This window comes from Mugil cephalus, chromosome 18 (genome assembly GCF_022458985.1).
Source record: "Mugil cephalus isolate CIBA_MC_2020 chromosome 18, CIBA_Mcephalus_1.1, whole genome shotgun sequence".
Taxonomy (NCBI): domain Eukaryota; kingdom Metazoa; phylum Chordata; class Actinopteri; order Mugiliformes; family Mugilidae; genus Mugil; species Mugil cephalus.
The window spans coordinates 19,787,238-19,814,908 of NC_061787.1; the positions used below are offsets into that span (position 1 = coordinate 19,787,238).

General features: G+C 47.0%; 1 protein-coding gene across 4 annotated transcripts in view; it reads left to right on the forward strand.

Moving 5' to 3' along the window:
* Positions 1–27,671, forward strand: part of nrp1a (neuropilin 1a) — a 57,725-nt gene extending 30,054 nt beyond the window's left edge. For 3 of the 4 annotated variants that reach the window (XM_047568028.1, XM_047568026.1, XM_047568027.1), the window contains 13 exons: positions 479–634; positions 3,068–3,234; positions 11,960–12,115; positions 14,007–14,151; positions 17,396–17,727; positions 18,985–19,129; positions 20,905–21,015; positions 21,705–21,755; positions 23,651–23,794; positions 23,895–24,172; positions 24,257–24,353; positions 24,437–24,490; positions 24,598–27,671. In XM_047568028.1, the coding sequence (XP_047423984.1) occupies positions 479–634; positions 3,068–3,234; positions 11,960–12,115; positions 14,007–14,151; positions 17,396–17,727; positions 18,985–19,129; positions 20,905–21,015; positions 21,705–21,755; positions 23,651–23,794; positions 23,895–24,172; positions 24,257–24,353; positions 24,437–24,490; positions 24,598–24,884 (2,123 nt within the window). In that variant the 3' untranslated portion in view covers positions 24,885–27,671. The remainder of the gene's footprint in view (positions 1–478; positions 635–3,067; positions 3,235–11,959; positions 12,116–14,006; positions 14,152–17,395; positions 17,728–18,984; positions 19,130–20,904; positions 21,016–21,704; positions 21,756–23,650; positions 23,795–23,894; positions 24,173–24,256; positions 24,354–24,436; positions 24,491–24,597) is intronic. The other variant, XM_047568029.1, reaches the window with a different exon arrangement.

A 27,671-nucleotide genomic window follows, 5' to 3' on the forward strand; every position in this document is an offset into this window, starting at 1 on the left:
GTCTGCTCAGTGGAACGTGTCCCCCTTGTGCTTTTATTGCTTTCTGTCTTTTTTATGCTCCCCCTATTGTCTCTTCCCGGTCTTTACTTGTGTGGCCCCCGTTCACAAAGCTCACTGGGCCATGCCTGGGTCCGCCTCAAGTCTAAGAAAATGAGTTTGGGTACAGGAGCTTTGAGGTATTTACAGCCAGCAAATAGACGGAGACCGTGACCCTCCAGTCACCATGGGTTGCTCTTCCGCTTCACTCTTTTTGTGTGCGATGGGCGAGCAGGCACGGAATGTCAAGAGTCTTTTCTCACGCGTCTTTATAGAGCTGGTGACATACCTCACTGGCACACTAGTTTTCACACCTCCACAGGGGACAGGGGGGAGTTGGTAGTTAAACCCATGTGTGACAAGGCTGGGGCAAACAAACAAATATTGAGTTAACCTATGTCTAACCGAGGAACGATACTTTTGCTCCTTTTTCTTTCTCCAGTGGGTCCATATGTCGGAAGGTACTGCGGGCAGAACACCCCAGGCAGGATCATCTCCTACACGGGCATCCTGGCACTGACAATCAACACAGACAGCGCCATCGCTAAGGAGGGCTTCTCCGCCAACTTCACCGTCATCGAGAGGACTGTTCCAGAGGGTGAGCTGGCCACAAAAAAAAATCTGAATCTGAAAGATGGGGATGCGAGGAAGACTGAACTAATGGGATCCAAAGTTGGTACAACGGAAGTAAACGTAAAACCAAACAATCCAGAGGGATTTATTCAGTGATAAAAACTTAAATTAAACTAAAACTGGTTTGCGGTAAAAGAAATGGAAGACAGGAGAGTAGCCACAGGAGAAACATTTCTAAAAGTAGGACGCAGATGTTGTGTGCTGCTAAAGCTACGCGTACTCCTATTAGGTCAAATTCCCACTCGTTAAACAGAGCTTAAGAGTTATTAAATAAACACCTCCTGCTTCTTCATATGGTGTACGAGTCTTCCGCTTTACAAGATCTACGTTTTACGCCACAGACAGGCTCCAAAAAGGCAGCTTCCCCACTGCTCACTACCCCACACACATGCACACACTTACACACACCCCCAGGGCTTTTTACATGCCGCATCGTTGTCACGGGGCTCGACCCCCCTGACCCCATTTTGCAAAAACGCTTCATCTAAACATTTCATTAAGGAAGACGAGCTCTGGTAGGAGCCATAAATCTGTCCAGCTGCTGGACCACCCCATGTAAACGCACACACACACACAGCCTGGCGTTTGAATCGCAATAGAGATGGATGACATTCAGCGAATCTACTAATCATCTTCAAAAAGGATTTTTGTCTCGCCCAAAGGCAAAGCAGACGTGTGTACCCACACAACAAGCGATGGCTGCTGACGTCTTCAGTTTCCTCTGATTTACGAGTCCCTTTTAATCGCACATTTATGATCAGATTAGGCGAATCAACTTCTTGCAGAGACACAGTGAAATATCTGACCTCTATTCAGTAAATACTTTAATTCAGAGGCGAGTTGCTTGGTCTTACATCACCAGCTCAGGCGTATCCAAGATCCCCAAACTTTGCCTTTGCCGTTCCAGGCTTGTACCACTTGAATCATTCATAATCCCCTTATGCATAATACACAGTGGATGTTCTTGCTTCTACATGGCAAGGGGAAGGTTAGCTGAAAGCCGCTGATGAGCAGTGATAAGGTGATGAAAAGAGGCCTTGTGCTTTGTTCTTTCCCCGCTTCCCTAGCGCTCGTTCACCCACAGTGTTTTCTCAGCTATCAGCCGCAGATTTGGTCGGCAACCCGCATGATCTGATACCGTCCTTAACAGCAAACAAACACCTCTTTGTGTCATGTTGATCACGGTCAATAATGTGAGCAATGCGGAAAAAAAAAAAAAGTTTGGTGGTAGAAATGTTCTAAAAGAGAGACCAAAAAAACAAAAGTGGCGAGGTGCGAGACAGTTTCCACAGCCTCACGCAGAGATTCCGACGTACTCGGGACAAGTGTCACCGCATGCATATGCAACCGCGCATTGACACTGTGGAGCGCAAACACACACGCTGACCCAGTGACGGAGGTGTGTTAGCAGTGTGGCAGATGGGAAGACCATCTGTGTTAGCTCTTGAGGCAGCAGCTCCACTGCGGCTCCATACTTTCTCTTTGTCCTGAGCCCTTGAGGTGTGTGTGTGTGTGTGTAGAAGTGAACACATGACTGCAAAAAGCTTTTTATATTTATGACTTGCTGACTCAAGGGTTAACGGTCCAAAACACATGCCAACCTCACCATTGGACCAAAGGGAAGTAAATAAACAATAAGGGAAGGAACGGTTCACGTGAATGGGTGAAAGTGTGCCTTTGCATGCCTCTGTGTTGTCGTGGTGAAATTATACGACTCTTGCACAGATCGAAAGGTCATTCTCCTCATTCCGACGGTTGCTCCACGGCGGTGTCTGCATGTCTGACCACCGGGGGTTATGTTAGAGGTTCCGACCCTGAACTGACCCCAGCGGACCCTTTAGTCGATGAGCCCAGGATGCCTCAAAATGGCTGCCCCATGTCAACACAAACAAGGGAAGCTGCCTCCTGCAGCGGGTGCTTTGGTCATTGACTGTGATATACGGCCTTGAAACACACCTAAACTTTCCCAAGAGGCCAAATAGGAGGAAATAGTTACTGTGTGCAGAAAAAAAAAAGATAAACTGCCCACAGGGAGGCGAGGGATGTGGTCACTGAACGTCACTCTAACATCTAATACCGGCGTAGCCCACACTAAATGTTTTATTAAGAAGATATTTTTTGTCCTTAATGCAGAAGACTTGCATCCTGTTTCCATTAATAACTATAGAGAGAGAAAGAAACAGCAAGAGGGTTAACTGAGTCGTCTCTGATGTGCCATTCTTTTCCGGCCAGCAGCACTGAGTGCCTGTCGTGTGGTGGCCTCCCCCCCAGGGATCTGCTCCGATTCTGGGGGACGCCCTGGTCGCTCAGGATTGAGCCGAACATCTTTTCCGAATCTCTTTCTTTCTTTTTATCATTTACTTCAACCTCTTATCTGTCTCCCCCCCTCCCTCCCCAGACTTTGACTGTAGCGACCCTCTGGGAATGGAATCGGGCGAGATAGCATCGGACCAAATCATGGCTTCGTCCCAGTACAACCCCAGCTGGTCCCCGGAGCGCTCCAGACTCAACTACTATGAGAACGCCTGGACGCCGGCGGATGACTCAAACAAGGAGTGGATACAGGTAACAACAAGGAAATTATTGTCTAATCACACTTAACTGCTACCTGAAAGGTGGTTTCAGAGTAAAGGTGAATAATAGTTAAGAAAATCCCCCGTGGCAGGATAGAAACCATTCTCCATCTGCCTACAGTGTGTTTTTGGAGGTGAGTCAGAGTCTGAGCGTGTGTGCAGTATTAGAAGTGACTACTGCCTGCTTGAGCACAGTGGGTATGTTCCATGTTTGTTTGTTTCCGTCTCTGGAGGTGCAGTTTCTCCATGACACCCCAACAATTTCTGTGATGAATGTCAGACGTCTTGATGGACCCGCGAGGTGGTCGTGTCCGCGTCCTCGCCAAAATTGCCTGTGTCCGCGATCTCTGTCACTGTCTACCTATCTGTCTGTGTCTCCTCCAGCCCTACCTGATAGCTTTCCCTCTTCCTTGATAACAGAGACCACCTCCGGGGATGTGAGGATTTAGTCCAAGCATCCTGCCTGGCTTCACACACACACACTCTCTCTCAAACACACACACAGGCTCTGTCATATTTTCTCTGTCCGCCGGCTTATCTGTACAAAGCGATCATCACCCACCGAGGGAACTTTATGTGGGAAGATTAAGGATTTAGTTTTTCCATCCCTAGATGGGGATAAGTCATATATCCCACGTCCACTCACAGCACCCCCTCCCCGAGTGACAAACCCGCTGCAGAACTACCAAGATGCATTTGAAACATGTTTGATTTATTAACCGAAAGCCTCCGGGGACTTGTAAATGCCTCGACTGTTTTTCTTTTTCTGCTCCTTTTCTGCAGTCTTTTTGCCTCATTGCTGAAAAGTTTGGCCCTGGCATATTCCTCAGGGGATGAATAATAGAGCTGACCCAAAGCCAAATATTTGCTTGGGGAGGGTCATAAGCAAGCTTTTCCTTTATTATTGCAATGAAAACATTGTCCTGGGGGGCCCTGTTGCTCCTTCAGACTAATTTAATCAGTGTGCAAATGTGTATGTGAGCAGGTTTATGCGCGCTCTCCAATGCTTGTGTGTGTCCGTGTGCATGTTCTTGGCGTTGTGGTTGAATAGGAGGGTCTGGCTGGGACCATATTGTCCTGCAGAGGAACCCAGCATGTGTCTGAGTGGATCAGGAAGAAACTACTGGGCTACCTTACCGCTTCCTCTTGCAGTTGGACAGTCTGTTGCATATAAAAATATTTGTCTTTCAGAGAGGAAAGTCCATTGTTCGTAGCCAGATGTTTGTGTTAAGAATAACCGCACAGGCTCGAAGGCCTTTTTCGCAAGCGGAAATTGCGAGCAATCACAGTGATTTGTTGCCACTCAAGACTCTCCGTGTCATAGCAGCGATCGTATCGAGGATTTGATTTGGCAGCGAAATCTGAATTTTAAACTGGGATGCGCTCTAACGGGCTCGCCGATTTCCCAGTGCTAATCAGACGAAGACACTCAACGGGACTCTTCTGATTTCTAATTTCAAAACGCAGCAAAAGCTTCTGTGGTCGCCGTACAATTCAGGTTTCCTGAGGAGTGCGATGCTCTTGTGGTGAGCACTCTGAGCCGAAGTTCAATTATCACAAGTGCTATTAAAAGAGTAGAATTCTTCATTCCTCTTTCATTAAGCCTGTCCGTGGCGTTGCAACAAGCTCGGGCCCCCTCGCGGCACGTACAAATCATCTCACCGCACAGTCAGATGCATAGTAATCAATTCATTATTTATTTCATTATCATTCCATGACTGCAGTTTGAGGCAGACAGTTTTATTATTCATAACAATCAGCCTTTTGATTCTTAGGCATTGTCTTTTGCTCTGCTTTCTTCTTTCTTCCCTTTTTTTAATCTTTTTTTGCCCAATATAATCTAGATTTGTCTTCCATGTTAATGCTGCCTCATTCTGATGCATGGAGAGAAGGAGGGCAAGATGTCAGAGTCTGTGTGCTCTTCACCGGGTAATTAGATTGGTGTGGTGTGGTTCAGCATTGAGTGCTGGGTTAGCCAGGTCATTAATCAGCCCTTTGGTGTACGCGGAGATGGACAGATGTCCTTTGAGGGGGTTTGTGGCTGGAGGAGGGCATAAAGAAAGAGGCAATAATCCCTCAAAACCAGCCTCTATTTCATCTACTCTTCGCTCCTTTCACTCCGCTCTCAATCCCCCTTCCTCTCCTCATGCCGTCTTGAAGATTGAGGTTTACAGATCTACATCAAGGTGGAGGGAGATTTGTGCATATTATCTGCCAGTGTGAGCCATGGCTTTCTCCGAGGCTTAGCGGAAAGAACAGCGGGGTTCTCTGCAGCAGTTTACAGCAGAAATAAATGAGGGTAAAGCAACAGACTAGTCAGTCAATGGTGCTCTCTTTGCTTTATGATCTCACAACACTGACAAGGAAATGCCTGCATCTGTACAACACACTGGCCTCTGAAGGGACTCTAAAGTATATTTAAGGGGTTGAGATAATGGTTCCTTTGGGGCTGTGATTGGAGAAATTGCTAAGAAGCTGGCAAAGTGTAGAACAGCTCTGTGAAATGTGTCGGAGGAAGGATCTGATGACCATCCACAGTCACTACAGATTTTAAATGATGTAATAAAAGACTGGATCTCCGTCTGGCAGCAGCCATTGATTGCACATACACACAACATGAATAATTTACACCGTCTTGAAGAGAACCCAACTGTCAATACCTGAAAGCCTCTTTATTGAGCATCTCATAATGGCAATATACTGGACATCTTATTCCATACTGCAGGTCCGAGTTTTTTCATCCTTTTGAGCTGAGTTGATTTTGCTTTTCCGTATCTATAATTTAGCAGCGATGGCTCCTGCCATTATCTTCAATCTTCTTGCCGGGATGCATTACGCCTGACTACTTCATCAGCATTTATGTGTTTATCAGCCTCTGTGTGTGTCTCCTGATAACCCAAATTGTTTAATCATAAGAGCAGACAATGAAACATGTCATGTGAGAAACGCTTTAATCTCGCCTTTCTGAAAGATGAAAGTGCTACACTCGAGAAGCACGTCGGTGGTTGTTGAAACAATATTCTGCTTTATCATAAGCAGCCACTGGCAAAGCAATGTCATCGGTTTTTTGGATGGTGTGGGTGGCATGACCCATCTTGGCCATATTTGGTCAGGCAAATTTGAACCGCAAGCCGTGCTGTGGATCCGGGACCAAATTACGAGTTTGGTTCCGGCACTTGACCAACCAACCTAACCACTAACTGCACACTTCTTTGATGAAAATGAGGCCAGCGTCAGATGCTAAACCCGCGTGTTTTGCCACATCCTGTTGTCCCTTCTCAACCAAATGTGCAATCAATTACCTAATTTGTATGTAGGATTTGTACAAATGCCACCTTTATTCTATCCCTGTTCTTGGATTTGCCGCCATGCAGGGTGATGAATAATCACAGTATGGACTGGTAATTAACAGCAGCTCATCATCGTGCCGTACGGTTGGAAACAATGGACGCCTGTACCTCTCTTCCGTCTGGGCCTTGCTCTCAATTGGAAAATCAATGAGAGCTCAGAGACCCACACTCAACTGGAGTAGCCAAAAGTGGGACTAGAAATCGAAACATGAGAGATGGCATGATCTAATGAGATGAAACAGTGCTGCATAAGTACCCTGAGTAGTAAAAAATAAAATAAAATAACTCGCCGTAATCAGTGTCATTTCCAGAGTCTGCTTTGTTGAGAGGAAAAATGTCTGGCAGCCCCGTAGTCTGTCGTCATTACTTAACTACCATGTGTAGCTGTATATCCCGGGAAAAGATCATCAGGCAGCTGCCAGACGTGACATACCTTGAGGTCGCCCTCTCTTCCATCCCTATCACTATTTCTTGGTTTCGTAATCATTGCTCAGAGCATTAGTCATGTGTGTGTCTGTGTGTGTGTGTGTGTGCCAACGAAGGGAATGACCCAGGAGTTAAAGCCTTAAAGATGACTCACGAGGAAAAAAAACAGACTGTTATCCTTCCTCTAACATCAGAGTCTGAAACCTTTAATCACGCAACAGTAGCTTTCTGAGCCCAAGCGCTCTTCACACACAACATGCCAGACAACCTTTTATTTTATCGCCGCTGTCGCCCGACCTGTACATCCCTCTCTGTCAGGGAAACAGATGATCAGCGCATGGGGAGACATGCATAATTTAATGCCACCAAAGAGGTGCCGAGATGCTAAAAATAAACTGTAATTCTGTCAGGTGAATATTGTGATGAATGGAAGGTCGGGAGTGGAGCTGTTAGGTCCTGCAGCATTTGAGTAATACAATTTTCATGAAAGCAGAATTAATTACACATTCAGGTAATGGAGCTATTCCGAAAAGCTTCCGCTGACGGCGACAAACTAACTGCAGGTGAAATTATCGGACCGATCTCCGAAAGCTGGTTTAGAAACATTGTGTCCGCGGATAAACTCGTCTCTTTAGGTGTATAGCCGCGTAGACGTGTGGGTTTGCAAAAAGTTCAATTCTCTCCCATTATCATTCAAAAGAGATCATAATCAGATTTTGTATGCACAGAAACAGGTGACTCTGGGCTCTGCTTCTACTTCACGACTCCTGAATATGCCGTCCTCTGAGATTAATAAAGCATTTCCAGAGGTTGTATCCCGGATCGGGGCCTCCGTCTCTGTCTGCCAGCTGCTCTTTAACTTTGGAAACACAGATGAGCACCTCTTTCCTTTTCTCACCCTTGGCGTTTCTCTTGTTGTTGTTTTTGGTGAGGGAAAACGAATAAGCTCATTCCCTCGGGGGCCTCGGTTATTCAGTCAGCAGCCCACACACACACACACAAGAAAGTTATTCCTCCCCCTCTGTCGGGGAAGCAGAGAAATGGATTTAAAAGAAAAGTATTTGCTTCTTCCTCTTCTTCTTCTTCTCCTCCCCAAGTCAGATTGCTCCGTGCTGCCCTGGCAACTCAATTATAAGCCAATCAAGCGGTGAAAGATAGCACTTTTAAAGCCCTTGCTGTTTTCTTGAACAACCGTCCCTGTCCTCTGCCTTATAGAATGCATGTCTGCTTGGTGCACCCACACAACACTGACTAAGCGTTTGCCTCAGATATCATGTGGCCTTGCTGCACATCTGAGTCATGCAGGGCAGAGACAATACACTGAGCAACGGATAGACCTAATGATCATTCCTACAGCTACTGCTTGCCATTGAGGGATAATTGGGAAATTATCTTGTAACTAAACTTGTGCAAACATATATAAACACGGTGTTTGCTAGCCATTCCCCATCATTAAGCCCTAAAGTCACGCACACATATGTGTCCCCGCCTTTCGGATGCCTGATGTGAATTTCAGTGTCTCGATCTAATTGCAAGCAAACTGGCTGATGTCACAAGCACGAGCACGACTAATTCTTTTTTCTGCCTCCCCGCTTTCGTCAGTCTACAAAACCAGCAGAGCCGTGCGTGTACGCTGGCTGTTGTGAGGCAAGGGGCTTTGAGTCATCAGTTTGCCTCACAACAAGAAGGCAGAAAACACCGCCAAACATACACAAACACTGAGTCGAGCGTGTTTTGGACCACTCTGGGAGCGGGGAGAGCGCCCGGGACACAAGGACGCAGCCAAGTCTTGCCCACATATCAGCCTGCCATTGCTTTATGGAAAGATTCTGAGAAGCCCGGGTGATTTCTTACCTCGCCTGGCATGTTTATGACTCAGGTTGTGTGTCCCTCCAGATATGAGTTAGCGAGCGCCAGCATGCCCAGAATGTATAGTGTCATTTGTGTATAGGTGGGCTTGACTCCAAACGCACTCACAGGAGAAATAACAATACCGGAGCAGATACAAGCTGTATTCTGTTAGATCAGCAAAGTCTCGGGATGCAGCATCTCCCTATGGGTGCTAGATTAGGAGTCATAATTCACACCTTTCCGCGCAGTGATTACATCACCCATTAAGCATGATTCAACCTTCAGCTCTACATGACAAATAGTTTATGATGTGACGGCTATAAATGACATAACTTCCACACCGGATTGGCTGCAATTTCTCCATGTGGGGTTACTGGTTTATGGGTGTAGGTCAACAAGTGCTGGCCTTGGCTCTTGGCTGAAAAGGAATCCCACTAGTAATCATTATCCCGACTTGTTTGTTTTTACCGTGGTCTCTGTGGTGTGGGACAGACCGTGCTTTACATTCGAGTGTCCTGGCAGCCCATCTTCTCTCCCTGACCCATGTAACCCCTGTCTGTGTGCGCTGCCTCTGCCTTGCTCCTCTGCCTCTAACAAGCAACCATTAATAAATCATGCTTTGCTCATTACCCAGGCCCCTGTTATCAGCCCATGTCTGTGAAATTGATCCGGTCCGTGCGTCCCTTCGCTCGAGACCTGATGCTTCTCTCCTTCACATGTTGCAAGGCATCACTGTCAGTGGCTGGTTTCCCCTCCCATCCTTCTCCCCTTTCTCCTCGTTGGATCCTAGCTCTTTCCTCTTTCTGTCGCGGCACAACAATTTAAGCTTTTGTGATTCCGTGATCTGTAGGATTTAACGTGCAATGGGAATCCCTCATAATTATAACTTAATGATGAAAACATTAACTTTCGAGGAAAATCTGGTCCATAGTACTGATTAAAGTTGTATACCAGTGCAGCTCTCTTCAAATCAGCCCTATTTCAGCACGCTCAAGTCCTGAGATTGTTTGAGTCTGAGCCCCCATGAGTGTTCCCAATTAGCCTCGCCGCTCATTTCATTCCCAGAGGCTCTTCTTCTCCATTACACCTAATGAGATCCTTTTCAGAGAAAAAAACATCCCAAGGCCAAGTCTTCCTATTAGACCATTTTTATTTCATCCTTTACTGTAAGTCGCTTCACCATTGGTCCACATTGAATGGGGGCTTAAAAACGGCCTTCATTTGAATGTAGACGTTAAAGATCCGGTCTGGGTTAATGCACTGCCATCCGCTATACATTTCCCATCCAGCGTTGGCACATGTTGACATTTACCAGCAGAGAGGAAGTGAGCTCCTGCGTTATTAAATGGGAGCAGTCTTAACACTGACAGGATTTGATTTTGTTTCTATTTGTGGACCCTAAATAAATCTGGGACTTACTGTAAAAGCCCCTCGAGCCTGCAGAGAGGAACAAAAGTATTCCTAGTCTCTGTGTGCGACTGTCTTTTTTGTCAGCTTTCATCCAGCCAAATCCTTTGAGTGGCACGGAGAGAAAGTGAGAGAATACCACGGTGGAACTTCATTTATTGCTCCCATCTGTTTATGTCTTTTCGCTTTTGGAAGTGAGCTGGAGGAGGAGCAATGACCAGTGTTCTATGGCATGCAGATGTTCCTTCCCTGCTCTTTGCTCTGCGACATTAAGCGAGCCATAGTGCTGTATATAAGGTTGCCAGGCAAAGCTAGCTGCCTGAATGGCTTTAGCATGCCGGAGCTGCGTTAAGATTTTTGGAGGCAGATAAACCTGGGAGTAATTTTCTGAAATATGTGCGTCTGTCTCCTCACTCCCAGCTTAAGGATTTCACAGTCGTCGCTCTTTCTCACACATGCACACATCACTGATCTCCTTTGAGTCGGTTCAGTAATCTATTCAAGACTCTGGTCGCCATCCGTCAGAGCCCGAGCCCATCGCACGTCAACATCAAAGGCCCCGTCTCTCATCGTGATCTCGGGAAAACCTGGTCCACCAACGCCCCGGCTTCCTCGATTTCTGCACGCAACACCATTACTCCTCATTAATGTCAGCTCGGCCTGTCAGGGATGGTGTTAACGCTTGTTAAAATTAAGCACGCTGCTTTTGCTCTGCGGCGTCGGGACTATTTGAAAGTTTTTCAGGTTCGCACCACGCCCGCTCTGTTATGGATGAGGGGATGGTACGCAGGGTTAAGTAGCCTCCACAGTGGTCAGAGGGAGCCCATTTGTTATTGCTGCCGGCTGAAAAATTGCAACAGCCGACTTCTTCCCCCAGTGAAGTTAAGCAGCGGCATTAACTTGATCAAATGACAGTTTGAAGGCAGTTCCTGCCATGGAAACAGAAGCCAGTGTGACATACAGACGGATGTGTCTCCTTTCTTTTCCTGCCAGTGGTGCTTGTGAAAAGGGATGATGGTTGGCAGACAGACAAACGCTGTGCTCCTTTAACAGGTCTGATGCAGACCAGTCACTTCCCCTGGCCAGCGTCTTCTGAATGCATCGCACGCATTCATCACATGAAAAGACATACACGAAGAGACGCCCAGACGCTCGCTCATGTTCTTCCGTGACCCCGCCGCCTCTGGCTGCCTCCTCGTGGAAAATAAAACAGCCCTCCAGTAATGCACCGCAGTTCATGATTACTTTATAAAGTCCTGCATATTTTAAAGGCTCAATATTTGATATTCAATCTGTATCTCTCTCTCTCTCTCCTCCCAGCTGATTTTGATAATGTGATTGCGGACCCCGTTGTGTTCAATGTTCACTTTTATCCAATAAGCTCTTGTCTCCCATCTCAGGAAATTAAGTTGTCATCCTGTGTCTCTGTTTCATTAATGCGAATATCAATTCATTGCTGTTTATTAAATTCCAGGTAGCAGCTGATGAGAGTATGGCTAGAGGTGATTTTGATAGCATTTTTAACTCTCCTGCTTGTTGTGTATCATTAATACAGGCTGGGCTATTTGAGCAATTTAGCGGCCCAGTTAATCCACAGGATAAACATTTCTGAAATGTTTACTTGTGTAGACTCATTTATAGTTGCCTTTACTTAGTCGTCTCCTCTGTCTTTGCCCTCCTCAGGTGGACCTCGGGTTCCTGCGGTTCGTCTCCGCCATTGGCACCCAAGGCGCTATTTCCCAAGAGACCCACAAGATCTACTTTGTCAAGTCCTACAAAGTGGATGTCAGCTCTAATGGAGAGGACTGGATCACTTTAAAAGAAGGCTCCAAACAGAAGGTATTGTTGAAATTGTTTAATGTCATCAGCTCTACACCACACTTAATAAAAATAGATCCTTGCCTATCACCAACCAGTGACTGCGTCATGAAAACCACCCCTGCACATTCATTACATTTGGAACATCCCATCTTAGTAAAGCAGCCAGCTCACTTGAATTGCGGTTCCCTTTGAGCTCAACAACAGGGGAAATACCCGCGCTATATGTACTTCAGTCTCTGCCTCCCAACATGCAATTATACACTTTGATTGGTATGCTAATATACCCACTATTTGTGTAAGTGGGTGGTATTTACAGCAAAGACTGAAGTGCTAATAGAAGCAACCACAGGGAGGATTGCGCAGGAATGTTGCATCTGCTTTATGTCAGGCGCCCTTCAACTTCGTCGTAAAAAAAAGAAAGAAGCAGAGATGACAAAAGACTCAACAAACCAGAGATAAAGAAGGCCGAGATGGATGGAAACGCGAGAGGCCATCATGTTTGAGCAGCTGGTGGAGGTGGGTTTAGAAGAGAAGGACAGGAAAAGGAAAGGAAGGGAGGGATGCTTGAGCAGAACCGGACAGGCTGTGTAATTATTGATTGCTGATCAGCCTGTCAAACCAGACCAGATTTTGTCCATCTGGAACCTGCACTGTGGCAGTCTTAAAGGTCAGGGAAGGGTGTGTTTGTATGACGGTGGATTTAGATACCAAAGGGGACATATTTGAGTGAAAGTGGAAGTGGAAAACAAAAAAAAAGTTCTCAACAGCAACAGAGCGTCCAAACAAGTGTATGTGTGCTGCTGTCTACACATACCCCAAGGCTTGATTCTTTTATGGTCTCCAAAGTACACAGTCTCTTCTGTAAAGTGGCAGCTTAGAGGTGCCGTGGTAAGCCCGGCCTGTGTTTTCTTTTCCAGGCTCTAAAGTGCTTTTGTGCGGAGGGGTACCATTTGCTACATGCTGAGCCTGCAGTTTAGCGTCTTAGCGCAGCAGTGGAAAAAGCCACTTTACAGTTGGCGAGTGGAGAGGAGACTCGGCGTGACATTTAAGAGAGTGGATGACTTTGTTGCCGGGTCCCTTGGTGATGCGGTTGACAGGGACTGCACAAAGGCCGAGTGGCAAAGGCGCAGGGAGGCAGTAAGGACAAAGGGTCAGCCCAGGTGGTGTTTTAGATAATCCTCGATTAACAGGAGCACTGTCTTTCTGTCTGCATGTCCATCCTGCTCCTCTCTGCTGGGTTCCTCTCCGCTTCATAACTACTCAGTCAGAGAGGTCAGGAGGTCGCATGGTCATCGGTGTGATTCAATTACCCAGAATGAACTGTGACGGACTGTGGGGTTTTGTTAGGCTGGGTGGCCAGCCTCTTCGTATGGCGCTAGTAAACTGTCAACCGACCCCAGGGGAGAACAGTGACATCTGTGACCTTTCAGCAAGACACTGCAGTAAAACCTCCACCAGATCTGGAAGTAGAGGAGAGGGAAAGGTCATCTTGACCCAAGCTGGTTACACATCCTGCCTCAGGTTTCATAGCCACGGGTCACTGCCTGATACATGTGGTGCAAGAGGAAGTGACGGAAAACTGTTTAACAGTGAGCAGAACTTTAAAAATAAACTGTTCACTCTGACATTTAATCTATATAAGCACCACAAGTAGAGATTGATCTCCTGAAGGTGTCACTGGATTTCCCTTATACTTAACTGAATACATACAAAGTCCTGGCTCCAGGTTTCTTTATTTCTTTATATCAGGCACATAAAGCATCTTAATCACTCCTTGCTTTGAACACAATGTGAATCTTTGCTCCAACTGGCTGCATGTTTCTGGATTAAACGCATCCGAGGTCCCTGCTGTGCATCTCCGCCCAGCATATTCCGGCAATAATTTACCTCTCTCCCGTCTCCTTCGCAGGTTTTCCAAGGCAACACCAACCCAACAGACGTTGCCAAGACGATGCTGCCCAAGCCCACGCTGACGCGCTTTGTTCGGATCCGGCCGGTTACCTGGGAAACGGGCATCGCACTGCGCTTCGAGGTGTACGGCTGCAAGATATCAGGTTGGTTACTGCCGAGATCCCTGCTGATCTGCATACCTACACACACGCGTTGCAGCTCTATCTCCGCTCGCAGCTGCCTCTGAGAAGTCTCTACGCCATGGAGGTTATGTCGGTAGTGAATACCAAACACTTTCAAATGCAACAATCAGCTGTTGCCACTGACTCAATGAGTTTATGCGCTCTCTTCTGGTTGCAGCATAGTCACAATTCCCATCCATATCCCTACTGTGCTAACACCTTACTTTCTGCCAGGTGTGAATATGAAGCTCTGTCCTCGTCTAGGGCTAGCTGCTGCATAATGGAGAAGTGGCGCATGAGGGAGGATTACCTATTTATGTTACCCCGTGTTTAGATGTATCTCATTCAATATAAATGGAGCCAACAGCTGGCAGGCAGAGGGAGTAGGAGCTGGGTGGGCTCTATATGGTCCCATCCCTCCAGCTGATCTGTTCTCAGCCTCCCTCTTTAGTCCACAGTCTGTCTTCGGCGTTTAAAGCATCGGTTCTGGCAATGCTCTCTTCATCTTTGCCTTTTTTGTTGATGTTATTTTAATGTGCGGCGTATGTGTGTGTGCATGGTTTTCGCACATCTGCCTGCATCTCTGCGGGGTTACGGACACGTGCATAGAATTCTAATTAGTGCCTGCTTGTGTGTTTTGTTCTTCTGTACTTAGAGATTTTGTTTCATGCGAGTTGTTAGTTCGGGATTAAAGTTAGGGTCAGGATTAGCTGCAGCCAACTAAGTATCCTGCTTTATGTGTCCTGCTTTTACGGAGCACTGTGCACTTATGCATGGCATCTGGGAGGCTGTTCATGTAATAGCACAGGGCACTGTGGGTACTGCGGGGTTACAGATGGGGCGTGTGTTTGGGGCGCGCGACCAGACCGCTGCACAGAGCGTAAACACATCACAGGACTCGAGTCACCGCAGGGCCTCCGTGATGACGTCAGCACCCCTGGGTGCTCTGAAGACACTGCCAGCTCCACTGCATAGAGACACGGAGAGAATTGGAGGCTCTTGAGGACTGCGTAAACTCTGTGACTCAGTCGGTCCTCTGATACAAGAACTTGAATGAAAAATGATATAAAGCTTTTTAAGTACTAAAAAGTACTGTCACAGTGGCCGCCTGGCAGTGCGGCAAACTTTGACACAAATTAGGGGTTTAGCGCCACATGAACTATTCTAATGTGTATATATTTTTTTGATGTTCAGACCAGAGGGTGGGTGGAACCCCAGAAGGTTACAAGATGTTCCTTCCTTAAATCATCATGGTCGCGTGCCCCTGCTGATACAAACAGCAGTTCATTAATAAGAAGATCCACCGCCCTGTTGTTTGTTAATATGCCATGGGGTATAAATATCCACGATGAACCGCAGATGCTCCACCCAAACCCTGAACTTGGCTGGCAGTCAGCAAACACGCACATCAAGTGTTTGTTCCTCTGGGTGTGTCGTTGCGTGCATGCCATATCGGCAGCTTCTGTGATCGCAGCTGAAGTTGATTAACAGCTCCAGATGATGAGGAGTGTGTCTCAGGCCAGATTTGTGTCTCTCGCGCACACACACACACACACACACACACACACACACACACATATATATACACCTACCTTTCTCCTAAAGTACATCCTGCAGCGTCTTAGCTTTGCTCTGACAGAGGTTAGCTCCTCTGATCGCTCCCAAACAGATCTTGGCCAACGATGAAAGAAAGTTGCAGAATGATAAAAACAAACAAACAAAAAAACAACATGTGGTTTCTGCGCTGCCAGCATTTTGTTACTCGAGCTCCAGTTTGGACCTTTCTAGAAATGCAGGACCAGAGGTTTTGTCTCATGGGTCTGCGTGGGACTGGCTTTAGATGACCAGAGAATGATGAGTCTGAATGAGGCCTTGTTCTCCAAGTCTTCGCTCGCTTTTCCCAGATGTAGCGTTGCTATTGAGCCTCGCAGCGATACAGTGCACACTTTGTCTCACAGACACTGAGGATGTAATAATGCCTGGATTTATCCCTCCGTGGGAACCAGATAGTAAATATATTATTGCTTACCACAGGTCTCTGACTCAGTGTCTTGGGATTAAGTGTAAGGGAAAGTTAGGACAAAACAGATTGCAAGATTTAAGCAAGTGTCAAACTTGTCAAAGCAGTTCAAACATCGAGGAATGGTTGTGAAGTTTTTTATGTAACTTCACAAAATACTATGTATATACTTTTTTTATTTTACTAATGCAGTTTCTGATGCACCCATGGGACATCAGGAAATATGAAAAAGTTTCCCTTGGTGCTAATTACATTAAATATAAATAAATCCTTAAGAACATCGTGCCAAACGTAATGCATTTTCTAATTTTTTCTCATTTTTATATTCTTCTACAACATTAATGTTCTAAAACATTAAAATATCTCAAAATTAAATTAGCAGGCCTGAGACAGGATATCCCTCATCTTCGTTATAGCGCAATGTCAAGAGGAAGATAAAAAAGTTCAAGCACGCAAAAGCGCCCAAGCTGCAGCTACAAGCTGTTATAGTGTTCGGCTGTTAACATAAAAGGATGTCATTTGGAAGAAAGGGGACGAGGGGCGGGGTCCCTTCCTCTGGAAGCAAATGGGAGATGGATCTAAAGATTCTAAAACTTAAGATGGGATAAGATCAGAGAAGTAGAATAAAAGGAGGAGAAGAAAGTTTTGAAAATGTGTACAGGAAACAATGAGGTGTTCAAAGACTTGGTCCCACAGATGTTGACAACTGTGCAGCAGAAGGTAGATGAGTGCAGCGGATAAAACACAAAAAGAGGATGTGTTCTTGTGTGCGTGCGCGAGTATATGTGAGCCCGTCGATGGAGGGGTAGGGAGATGAAAAGGAGAATGCGCTCCCTGAATGCAGGAGGTGGAAGCACCAACCGAGAGGAGGGTTTTAATTGGCTGCCTGGAGACAAGTGCTTCAGGCAGAGGAATTAGTATGCATGAGATCCACAGACAGAGAGAGGAAAAGAAAGAGAATTGAGGCAGAGATCATGGTAGCATCACAAAGGGTTTGGGGAATAGTCCACTTCATTTTGACTTTGGTTATCCCTCATGCCCCTGCATGAACCTCAAACTCACTAAACTAGCTTAGCGCAATGATGTTCAACATTAAACCCTCGGATTTAGATGTAGTCTTTTAGTTTTTTTCATCTCTGCAGGTTTTTATTATTGTTTCATTATCAAAAAGCTAAGCAACCTTGTGCTTTTCCTTTTGTCTTCCAGAGTATCCCTGCTCAGGCATGCTGGGCATGGTTTCAGGCTTGATTACCGACAACCAGATCACCGCTTCATCGCATACGGACAGGAGCTGGGTACCGGAGAATGCTCGGCTGCTCACCAGCAGGACGGGGTGGACCTTGCTGCCCCAGCCGCAGCCCTTCACCAATGAATGGCTACAGGTGGATCTTGGTGAGGAGAAGCTGGTGAAAGGGATGATCATCCAGGGAGGGAAGCACCGCGAGAACAAGGTCTTCATGAAGAAGTTCCGCCTCGCCTACAGCAACAACGGTTCAGACTGGAGGATGGTGTTGGACACCAGTGGGAACAAGCCAAGGGTGAGTTTTCCTTTGAATGCCACTTGTCAAACACATGCAACAATCAAAATTCAGGACTGGGAACAATCACAAACATAACCCCACCCCCCCGAGAAACCTCAAATGTTTCTTTCTGCCACAATATTCTCAAGTGAATTGGTTAGAAACGGTGGTTTGATTTCTAACACAACCCCGAAAATTGATGAAAATGATTTAAATACGTGCTTCTAAAAATGTCTCTCAGATTCGTCAGAACACCGATTCTGATTATGACGCATTTAGCCAATTTTCACCGGAGCGTTGCGTCTGGCAGTTGTGAGTCATTCAGCAGTCATTGCGAGTCAATTTCAGTAGCGCTTTGAATCACATTAGGATAAGCATCTCAACTCTCTCTGAGTCCTTTTCCTCTCCTCTCTCTTCCTGCTTTGTATTCTGCACAGCCCACACCGTTCAGCCCTTTCAGTGGATAGTGAAACCTCTCCAGAGAGGAAGGAGGGGAAAGTGAGTCAGGGGAAAACAAAAGAGGAGGAAGAGACGAAAGAATGTGCGAGTGACCAAAGATTGATCTGCCAGTGCCACAGCCTGGTGCACAGAAGACGCACAGCAACACATGCACGCGCTTACACACAAAATAATATGTCCTATATCAAGTATACTTACATACTCAACCAATCGCACCTCGAAGAAGAGCCGCAGCAGCCCGTCCCCCAATTACAAGTGTCCCTGACAGGGCATAAATCTGATCCAGATGGGCTGATGGTTGATTTATGAAGGGAGTGAGGGGGGATCCATACCCTGCCTGTCCTAGTTAGCTGCCTTTCTCTCCTCATCTGAGGAGTTCCCAGCATCTAAAGCTCACCAGTCTCCTTCATGTGATCACACCCATTAATCCACTTCCATCAATCCTCCGTCTCCCTCTTTGCTTGCCTGGTACCCCACATCCTCCTCTTTCCCCCTCATTTATTCCTCCCCTTGTAGAGGATCTGAGACAGAGTTGAATGAGCCCAAAAGTTGCCTTTGACAGAGGTGTGTGTCATGCTGTCTTTGCCACTCGCCTCTCCGTGCCACTCAACTAAGCCGTGCTTTGGAGGCCAGCGAGATGCGAGAGATCTTGTCATCTTTTCTTTCCCGTCATTTCTGCACCAACCGGATGCTTGCCCACCGTCAATGTCACTTTGGTTTTCAGTGGGAAGGAGTAAATCTGTCTCAGGGTATAGGGGAGGGTTGTGTAGTTAGATGACCAGCAGTGACATTGACACTCTCCCTTTTCCTTGGCAGATATTCGAAGGCAACAGCAATTACGACACCCCCGAGCTGAGGACGGTGGAGCCGCTGCTGACCCGTTTTATCAGAATTTACCCAGACAGGGCCACTCCTGCTGGGATGGGCCTGCGACTGGAGCTCCTTGGCTGTGGGATCGAAGGTAACCTCTAGCAACAGACAGAACGTCTGACGAAACCTGTCCTTCTGAATGATCTTTTCTGCCGCGAAATATCAAACGGGCCCGGCTTTGACATTATTTCCTTCTAAGTTTGTGACATTTCTACCTGTGGTTGTGTTTTTCTCTACCAGCAGTAATTATGTTTCTACCACGACAATGACATTTTCAGTCCTGGCGTTGACGTGAAAACCTTTTCTTAGTCAGAATGCTCATTTTCAGCCCATGACGATGGCCTCACTTGACGCACGTAGATCTCAGTACATTCATTCTCAGACGGTTGTGCATACGTCCTGACTCACAGGTGAGCAATCTATCATCGCAGCCAATGACACGGCTGTAAGCAGCCTGCACCTTGTGTCTTTTGCCCCAGTCCTGGTTATTTAAAGATGTGCATGAGGGCTCCTTGCGTTGAGCCCACAGCTGTCCAGCTCCTGCTCTTTATCCCTACAGGGGACAGTTGTCTTGTCTCTCTGTTACATCAAAGCTGCCCCCGTTGCTAGCCACTTCTAGAGGGGATCAAATGAAAGCGCACCTGGCCCGCTGGGATTAGTGCATCCAGGCCTCCATCGCGCTCTTCCCAACCCTGACGTGTCTTTCTTCTTTCAAAGGACTGCACACACTTTGCCATCTTCAAAATTACCCCTATTTTTTCCCTCCCTAGCTCTTTATCTGTCTTCCTCAAAGCTGATGGAGCACAGAACCAGCTCAGCAGTATGAGAGTGTGGAGCATGCTAGCACTAAGTGGATTTACATATTGGATTTCAGGGAGGCCCGTTCTCTTGTAAGCCTCATGGACTCCCACCAGGGAGCTTTAGCCAGATGATAATTCTTGTTTTCAGTGTTAATGCCAAACACACACACATGTATGCACACACAGCAACCACACTCACCTTTGCCAAACATGTGGTTAAAGAAAAGCAACACAATCATCCGCAAATACAGGTGCTTGGTTCTCTAGCGTGTACAAGTGTGCATGTGTTCGCAGCAAGCCGTAGCAGGAGGGCTGAGTCCTCATTTCTGTGAGAGGCTCCCCTGACGCAGCGCTGACCCCATCCCTGACCTTCCCCACCCTGAATCTGACAGGAGCTGATCTGCCTCATATTTCATCTGGCACGGAGCGTACACACTCTCGCACACTTACAAATACTGTGTGCATTTTTCAGCCCGTTTGCCCCCTATCCATCTATCTTTCTGTGCCTCCCTTTCTCCACTTCTTTTTTTTTTCTTCCTTCGTCTGCTCTGGGGAAGCTCATTCATTGTCCAGTCGGTGGAAACGCTCACAAAAGCACCCACGGATGGCTGTGCGGTAGAGAGAGTGGATTGGAGTGGATCTAGGGGGTCCCCCCCATCCAAGGGAGGGCGGGTTGTAACGACAGGCCACAGCGGTGACTGGGGGCCTCTGACTGTGGCCAGTTCAAAGTCTTGTTTTCTGAATATTTCCTGCTCTCTTTATACACCCACACCTCCCTAGCTTGATAAAAGTTCAAACCCACATTGAAGCCCGGATGCACCCTTCAGTGTTTATTTGGGGTTGTTTTCTATTTTCTGCTTTTGCGTCAAGGCAAAAAAGCCCCCAAAATGAATGATTTGCTCTAAATCTCGTGTTGGTGGAGGTAATGGCGTCATCAGGCAGTGGCTTCACGGAATAGCCAAAGCCCTTCTCATCTCTTTCAGCCAGTACTCTGGTGAACTTTCCATGTTTAACCTGAAACCTAACCCACGCTGCCCGCTGTCTCTCTTTTTCCTCGTCATTCCAGCTCCCACACTCCCGCCCACCACTCTGGTCCCAAGCACAACTCCATCAGACGAGTGCGACGACGACCAGGCGAGCTGCCACAGCGGCACAGGTGATGACTACGACGTGACAGGTGCTAACATCGCCTTCATGAGACTGCGACCAACCAACCCCCCCCCCGCTCTTCCCCTTTGTCCCCCTTCCTCCCGCTGTAGCTCAGTCTGCTTCCCCCAGCATCAACCCTCTCTGCCGCAGCTAACCTTCCCTCTATCGTGCACACTTGCAAGCATGCATGCAACTCTAATCTGCTTTACCTGTGGCTCCTGCCTCCATCTTCAGTCTACTCCTTCCTGCCTCCACGTTGGAGGATTAATGCACCACGCAAGAGCGAGCTCTGCTTCGCCCTATCATTTCATCTCTCTCCTGCCTTGTCCCCTTGCGCCTCTTTTCACCTTTAGTCCTCTTGGCCTGAAGTATCTCCTCCTAGCCCAGTAACTCTCCAAGCCTGCGCTGCTGTCTGTACTCCCCAATTAACCAGCAGTCTCCAATGATGAGCATGGCACTGTCTCGGTCATGTGTTATGAAACGATTACATTGAGTGAGAGGCCATTAATAAGAATGAAGCGAAAGCCAAGGCGTGCATCGATTAGCTACATTTACACAGCGCATGAGTTATTTACGCAGACTTTTTGTTTATTGCACCAAGCACCAATACAAATTGTACGTCTGAGCATATGAAGCAACAAATCTGATTCTATCTGTGATGCTCATTGACTGCATGCGAGGCTGGGCTAACCGTGCTCATGTTCTGTGTTGCGACAGCTGGGACTGTGATGCCTGAGACCACTACTGCTGAAGTGGACACCATCCCAGGTATGAAAAAAGGATGTGTGTGTTTTTGTTTCTCATGGTTAAATGCCACCTCTTAGATTACACACCCAAATGATGAAACTGGGAGTAAATGTTGCACTGCTCAAGGTTTGTTTTGAATTCATTTCCATAGATTTATCAAAAGGAGCATACCTTAGCTAATGATTGCCAGCTCGAGGCTCGAGGAGGCCTCCCTCTCCCCCTCCTCTGATGTGGGTCTGTTATTAAAGCCGATGATATGGTCCTGAGAGGCTCCCGCTGACAGGGTGAGGGAGGTTGTGTGATGCAAGGCTGGCTGATGATTAGCACCGGTGCTCCGCTCGCTGCCTTCTCAGCATAATCACTAATCACCGGGCCGGCGCCGGGCGCACACTGAGCCACACGCGCAAAAAAAACGAAAAGCACGATGCAAATGACCAGAGGAAATTAGGTGTGCTTTGGGGCCACGTGCATCGCCACAGTGTCTCCTATAGCAGGTTGATGAGGCAGCAGGCAGCTGAGAGGCTGCGCCCCAGTCTGACCTTGGCTAATGGGCCATAGGTTCCACCCAGCCCCCTTCACTCAATCAGCTGGCTCTGCGGTCTGTCGGCAGTCTGCTCTGGAACTGAGCAAGATAATAGATGGGGGCTGAGGTGCAGATGTGTGTTTGCATATATGCATATTTCCATGTATGCGTGTGTGAATGCAACTTAAGTGTCTGTGGGTAAACGCTTCATTTCAAGTGTCTCAAACCATGCATGCTAATAGGTTGTGTTTGCGCGCGCATCCGTGTGTGTCTATCTCATGGATCCCAATCTCAGAGGTTGTAGTTTCCACTGGCATTCACCAAGAAAAAAAAAAAATCTTTTTATGAAATGGCCAAGTGAGTCATGTGGCTGCTCATCTGATCCAGAGCTCGTCGGTAGCCTCAGTCGGCGTCTCGGAAAAACTCAAAGCCCTTTTAATTGGGAATGGGGAAAAAAAGCGGCTTGGAGTCTGAAATGTGGTTCCACATGGGAATTCCATCCTTTGTGTCTAATGGGAAAATAGAGCTTGCAGAGGCTAGTTAAAACCTTCCCATTATTAAAGGGAATATTGGCTCGTATAATGTGTCTTTTGGAGAACGGCCTCGGTTTATCTCTGAAGGCATCTAAAGTATAAAGCCCTGGCTACCATCCCAAACATCTCACTCCCTTGTGTTCTTTGGAAGTCTGTCTTTATCCAGTTTAAAAAAAAAAAACAAAACAAAAAAACACTAAAGCCGGGGCTCCGACACATTTTCTCTCCTCCGTGAAGGCTTCTCCAGCGCGGCGTGTGTCCGTGGGGGATTGCATTGTTGGAATGGGGCCCCGGCACTGTTACCATAGCTGTCTTCAAATCTCAAGTCCCCGCTCTCATTAAAATCCTCAAGTCTCAGCGGGTTGCTGTGAATGTTTCTTTCTCAACTGGACACCCTGTCCAGGCTCCGTCTTCCCGTCTCTGCCGCTATGCTGCGCCTGTTCTCAGGTTCCCTTCAATGCGTTCTTTGCATACCCCGATGCATTCATTAAATGAGATCATTAAGTACAGCCCAGATATAAAGACTGCATGAGGTCTACGCTGTCAGTTCTCCCTCTTTCTCTTGTCAGAGGCGTAATTTGCCTTCTTATCCAAGACTCTTTCTCCCTCATGCTCTTACCTCCCTCCCACCTGTGGGACTCTTGAGTTAGTTGTCCTGCAATTCTCTGCTGCCCTCTAGTGGTTGTAGCGGATCAGAATAAGCGGAGCGACCCTCAAAGGAGTAGCCCGCACACATGTCATGACAGGCCCTGCGGTCAGTGTCCGGGTTACAGACCCGAGCTCCTTTTGTAACAAGGAAGATGGTGAAGAGTGATCTCCTGTGACACATGATCTTTAACCTTTCTTCAACCCTCTTGCAGCTCTCACGTCGTTCGCCTGCGACTTCGGCTGGTCAAATGATCCGTCCTTCTGCAACTGGATGTCAGAGGACACGGGCTCTAGGTGGCAGATCCAGTCCAGCGGCACCCCCACCCTCAACACCGGACCCAACATGGACCACACAGGCGAGAACCCTTAATTTGAAAATGATCTCACACCAGTACATGCAGAAAGTCACATTTTCCTTCCGTTGCTCGCGCTGACTCAAGTTTTCTTCCGCAACAGGTGGCTCAGGGAATTTCATCTACACCCTGGCGACCGGTCCCCAGGAGACGGAGATGGCTCGGCTCGTCAGCCCCACGGTCACCTCCCCGGACTCCGACCTGTGTGTGTCCTTTTGGTACCACATGTTCGGCTCACACATCGGCACGCTGCACATCAAACAGCGCAAGCAGACGGCGGACGGGCCCGCCGACGTCCTGCTGTGGACGGTCAGCGGTCACCAGGGCAACCGCTGGAGGGAAGGTCGCGTGCTTGTGCCGCACAGCAACAAGCCCTATCAGGTAAATAAAAATCCCTAAGGGTTTATTTTTTTAAAGAAATAAAAAAAAGCCTGTTGCTTATATATCTGTGGTCTCTCCTCTAAGGTGGTGATCGAAGGTCTGGTGGAGAAAAGAAGCTGGGGGGACATTGCTGTGGACGACATCAAGGTTCTCCATGGGCTCAGCACAATGGACTGTAAAGGTGAGGCTTTATCTGGAACAGGGCTACACAGACCTGGCTGTTTATTTCCCCTCAGCGCTGAATTTAATTCCCCTTATTTGCAGATCCTGACGTGCCCACTGAGCCGATGCCACCAGAGGACGGCATCAATGAAATCCGTAAGTCGTTACCTTACGTCATCCGTTTCAAATAAGCCTTTCCTCATCTTCAAACGCCTTCGTCGTTTATGTTTAATCTCATTTCCATTTGTGCCTCTCGCCCCCAGTCGAGGAAATCACAGAATACCCGGATTTCGTGGAGACCAACCAGATCAGCGGAGCGGGCAACATGCTGAAGACGCTCGACCCCATCCTCATCACCATAATCGCCATGTCGGCCCTCGGGGTCTTCCTGGGCGCCATCTGCGGCGTGGTCCTGTACTGCGCCTGCTCGCACGGAGGCATGTCGGACAGGAACTTATCGGCCCTGGAGAATTATAACTTTGAATTAGTGGACGGCGTCAAGCTAAAGAAAGACAAACTCAACGTACAGAACTCGTACTCAGAGGCGTGAGATGGGACAGAGCGCTTTCACAACATGACTGTAATTCAACGGGCAGGGCTCGCAGGAGACTGTCTCCAGACGCGTCCTCTTGACAAACCCGCGAGCAGTTGGGCTTTAAAAGACTGCCAACGCCCCCTCGACTCCCTGGACGAGGGACAGGTTCAGGAAAACCAATGGGAGGTTTGGACTGATCCACGCTTTTCTCAGGAGCTGCAGTAAAAAGAACCTACCAGTAGGGGACACTGTGTACAAATAAACTACAGAAAAAAAAAACAAAAACAAACAAATATGTACAGATGATTTAGATGATATTTTAATTTTCTATTTTGATTTTCATTCATTTTTACAATCGGATGCTGGTGTTGAGACCAATTTATTAATAATGTTTAAAGTATTTATCATTTTCTGGGAAAGAAAATATGTTTGTTTGTTTTTCGAAGTTCTCGAAGGCTGGCTCAAGTTTTTAAAGAGACGTATCGAAAAATTTAAAGGAACCATATCCGGCAAAGCTGTAGATTTGCCCCATGGTGTGGCATGCAGAGTGCGCCCATTAACCCGCCACCCTGAAACACGTACCCCTTTCCCCTTTTGACCCCTGTCGCTCTAAAATGAGGGTCCCATTCATGGCAATGTATGGTTCTGACAGTGCCTTTAGTACATTTCGGTTGGCCTCCTCTGTTGCCGATATGGGTGTTTTTTACTGTCCTGGGCTTAACTTATGATGACAGGAAAACAGGGGCACACAAACTTCTGAATATAAACCGTTTATCACAGCGCTTTGTTTTTTGTTTTTTTTTGTTTGTTTTTTTTCTTCTTGTTTTTCTGTCCAAAAACCCACACACTGTAAATAAGTTTTAATATATTTTATTGTCCTTTTTAAAGAAAGTAAAAAGGAAAAAAAAAAGCTACAGTATCCCTTTTTTTATTTTTCACGGGTTTTGTTTTTTGTGCGTATGTGTGTGTGTGTAAATACAATCTCCTGACTGTTTTGTGGAAGGTGCAGTGTTACTTTTTAGTTCGCGTTTGCTCAGGCAAGCAAGGCTCGTGTGGTGCTGGTGTCACAGCGGCGATATCAATGTGCATTCAAGCCATCTGTCACCGAAACATCCGCCCCTTCACGAGTGGATCGAAAGCTGCACAATTGAAAAAAAAAAAGAGAGAGAAAAGAAAAGAACTAATCTCTCATAACTTCATCTGCTGTAAGTTTAGCTGGACGCTAGAATATATTCAGAAAGCTTCGAACGTGATGGCGGAAGAGGTTGTACAAAATATATTACCAGCATACCAAAAAAAACAAAAAAAACACAAAAATACAAACCACCAATCATCTTCGCTTTGCTTCAGAGGCTTACACGACTAACCCTGTAACCATCACTGTGGATTGTTCAGTGAAGAAGTGCTATCTGGACAATGCAGCTTGAATGCACTTTGTTTCTGATCCCCTCTGACCCCGACCTGTTACGGGGAAGGGGTCAACACACTAAACTGACGAATGGTGCTATCAGTAACTTAGCTGGACACACGATGAACCCAGTTTGTATTATTGTTCCACACATGCTGTAGCTGTAGCTTCAAAAGGCCTGCCCAGGCCGCAAAGAGTTTTAACGTGTCTCACGTGTAGCAGCCATAATGTTGTGATGTCAGAGCTGATGTCATGAGGACGGGACGCTGGCACGGCCGAGGGGGATCTAAGTGGCATCACCTGAATCAGGTCACCTGGCCTCCCTTCGTGGCTTTACCAAAGGATGGTTGCCCCTCTGCTGGAGGGGGTTCTCACCAACACACAAAATACAATAAGACAGTTCATCAACCGCCCACTCAAGGACCGACTGCTTGCAGGACACTTGTAGAGGAGTAATGTGTCTGTTTTTCTATCTCTTTTTAAGCTCAAAAGACGTGCAAATGTCACCACGATGTGAACTCTTTGAATCTCTGCTGAGACTCTTTGTTTGCAGATATGAACAGATCCCATCAATACACATTCGAGTGGGATGAGAACTTTGCTTCAGACTGACAACATCAGGACACAAGGGCCACAACGGCCACCTCCCACCCTACCCCACCCCCCGGACTCAATGGTGGTCCCCCCCCCAACCACCACCACAATATCAAACAATCAAAAAAAGAAACTCGATCCCGTTGAGGGTGATCGTCTTTTTACATCCGTGTGCTTTGTATGTCGTGCCGTGGTGAACACATTCTCAGCTCGCTCATCGTCTCCAACCCAGCTACCCCCCCTCCCGCCCCGCCCCCCCCACCCCACCTCTCACGCCTCGGGCCCCTCCACACCATCTCCCGCGCTTTCAGCTACGAGGGGGGGGCCCCCGCATCTGCAGCAGCTAGAGGAAAAAGGATACTGTAGCGTGGACTCAAAACCAACAATGTTGCACTGACAAATATATTTAAGAGGTTTATGTGTTTATAGCGTTCATTTGCAAAAAAAAAAAAAGTCCAAAACACAAAAAACTCGTGTTCATTTTCTTTAATCTTTTTTTTATATATATATATATAAATATATATATAGTTTCAGATTATGTGATATAATTCTGAAATGTAAAATAATACCGAGATGTTTTCATTATTGAAAAAGGCATAATAGATTTTTCAACAGCCCCTGCCCCCTGCATTTACATGGCATATTAACGCTTCGTTTTGTACTGTCATTCGACTTTTGTGCAGACTTTTTTGTTTTGTACAAGAACAAGAAAAAATACAACTTTTATTTTCAATACTGCTTCTGTAATTTGCTGTTGTAGGGAAAAAAAATGAATAAACAGCAAAGGCCTTAAAAAGAAA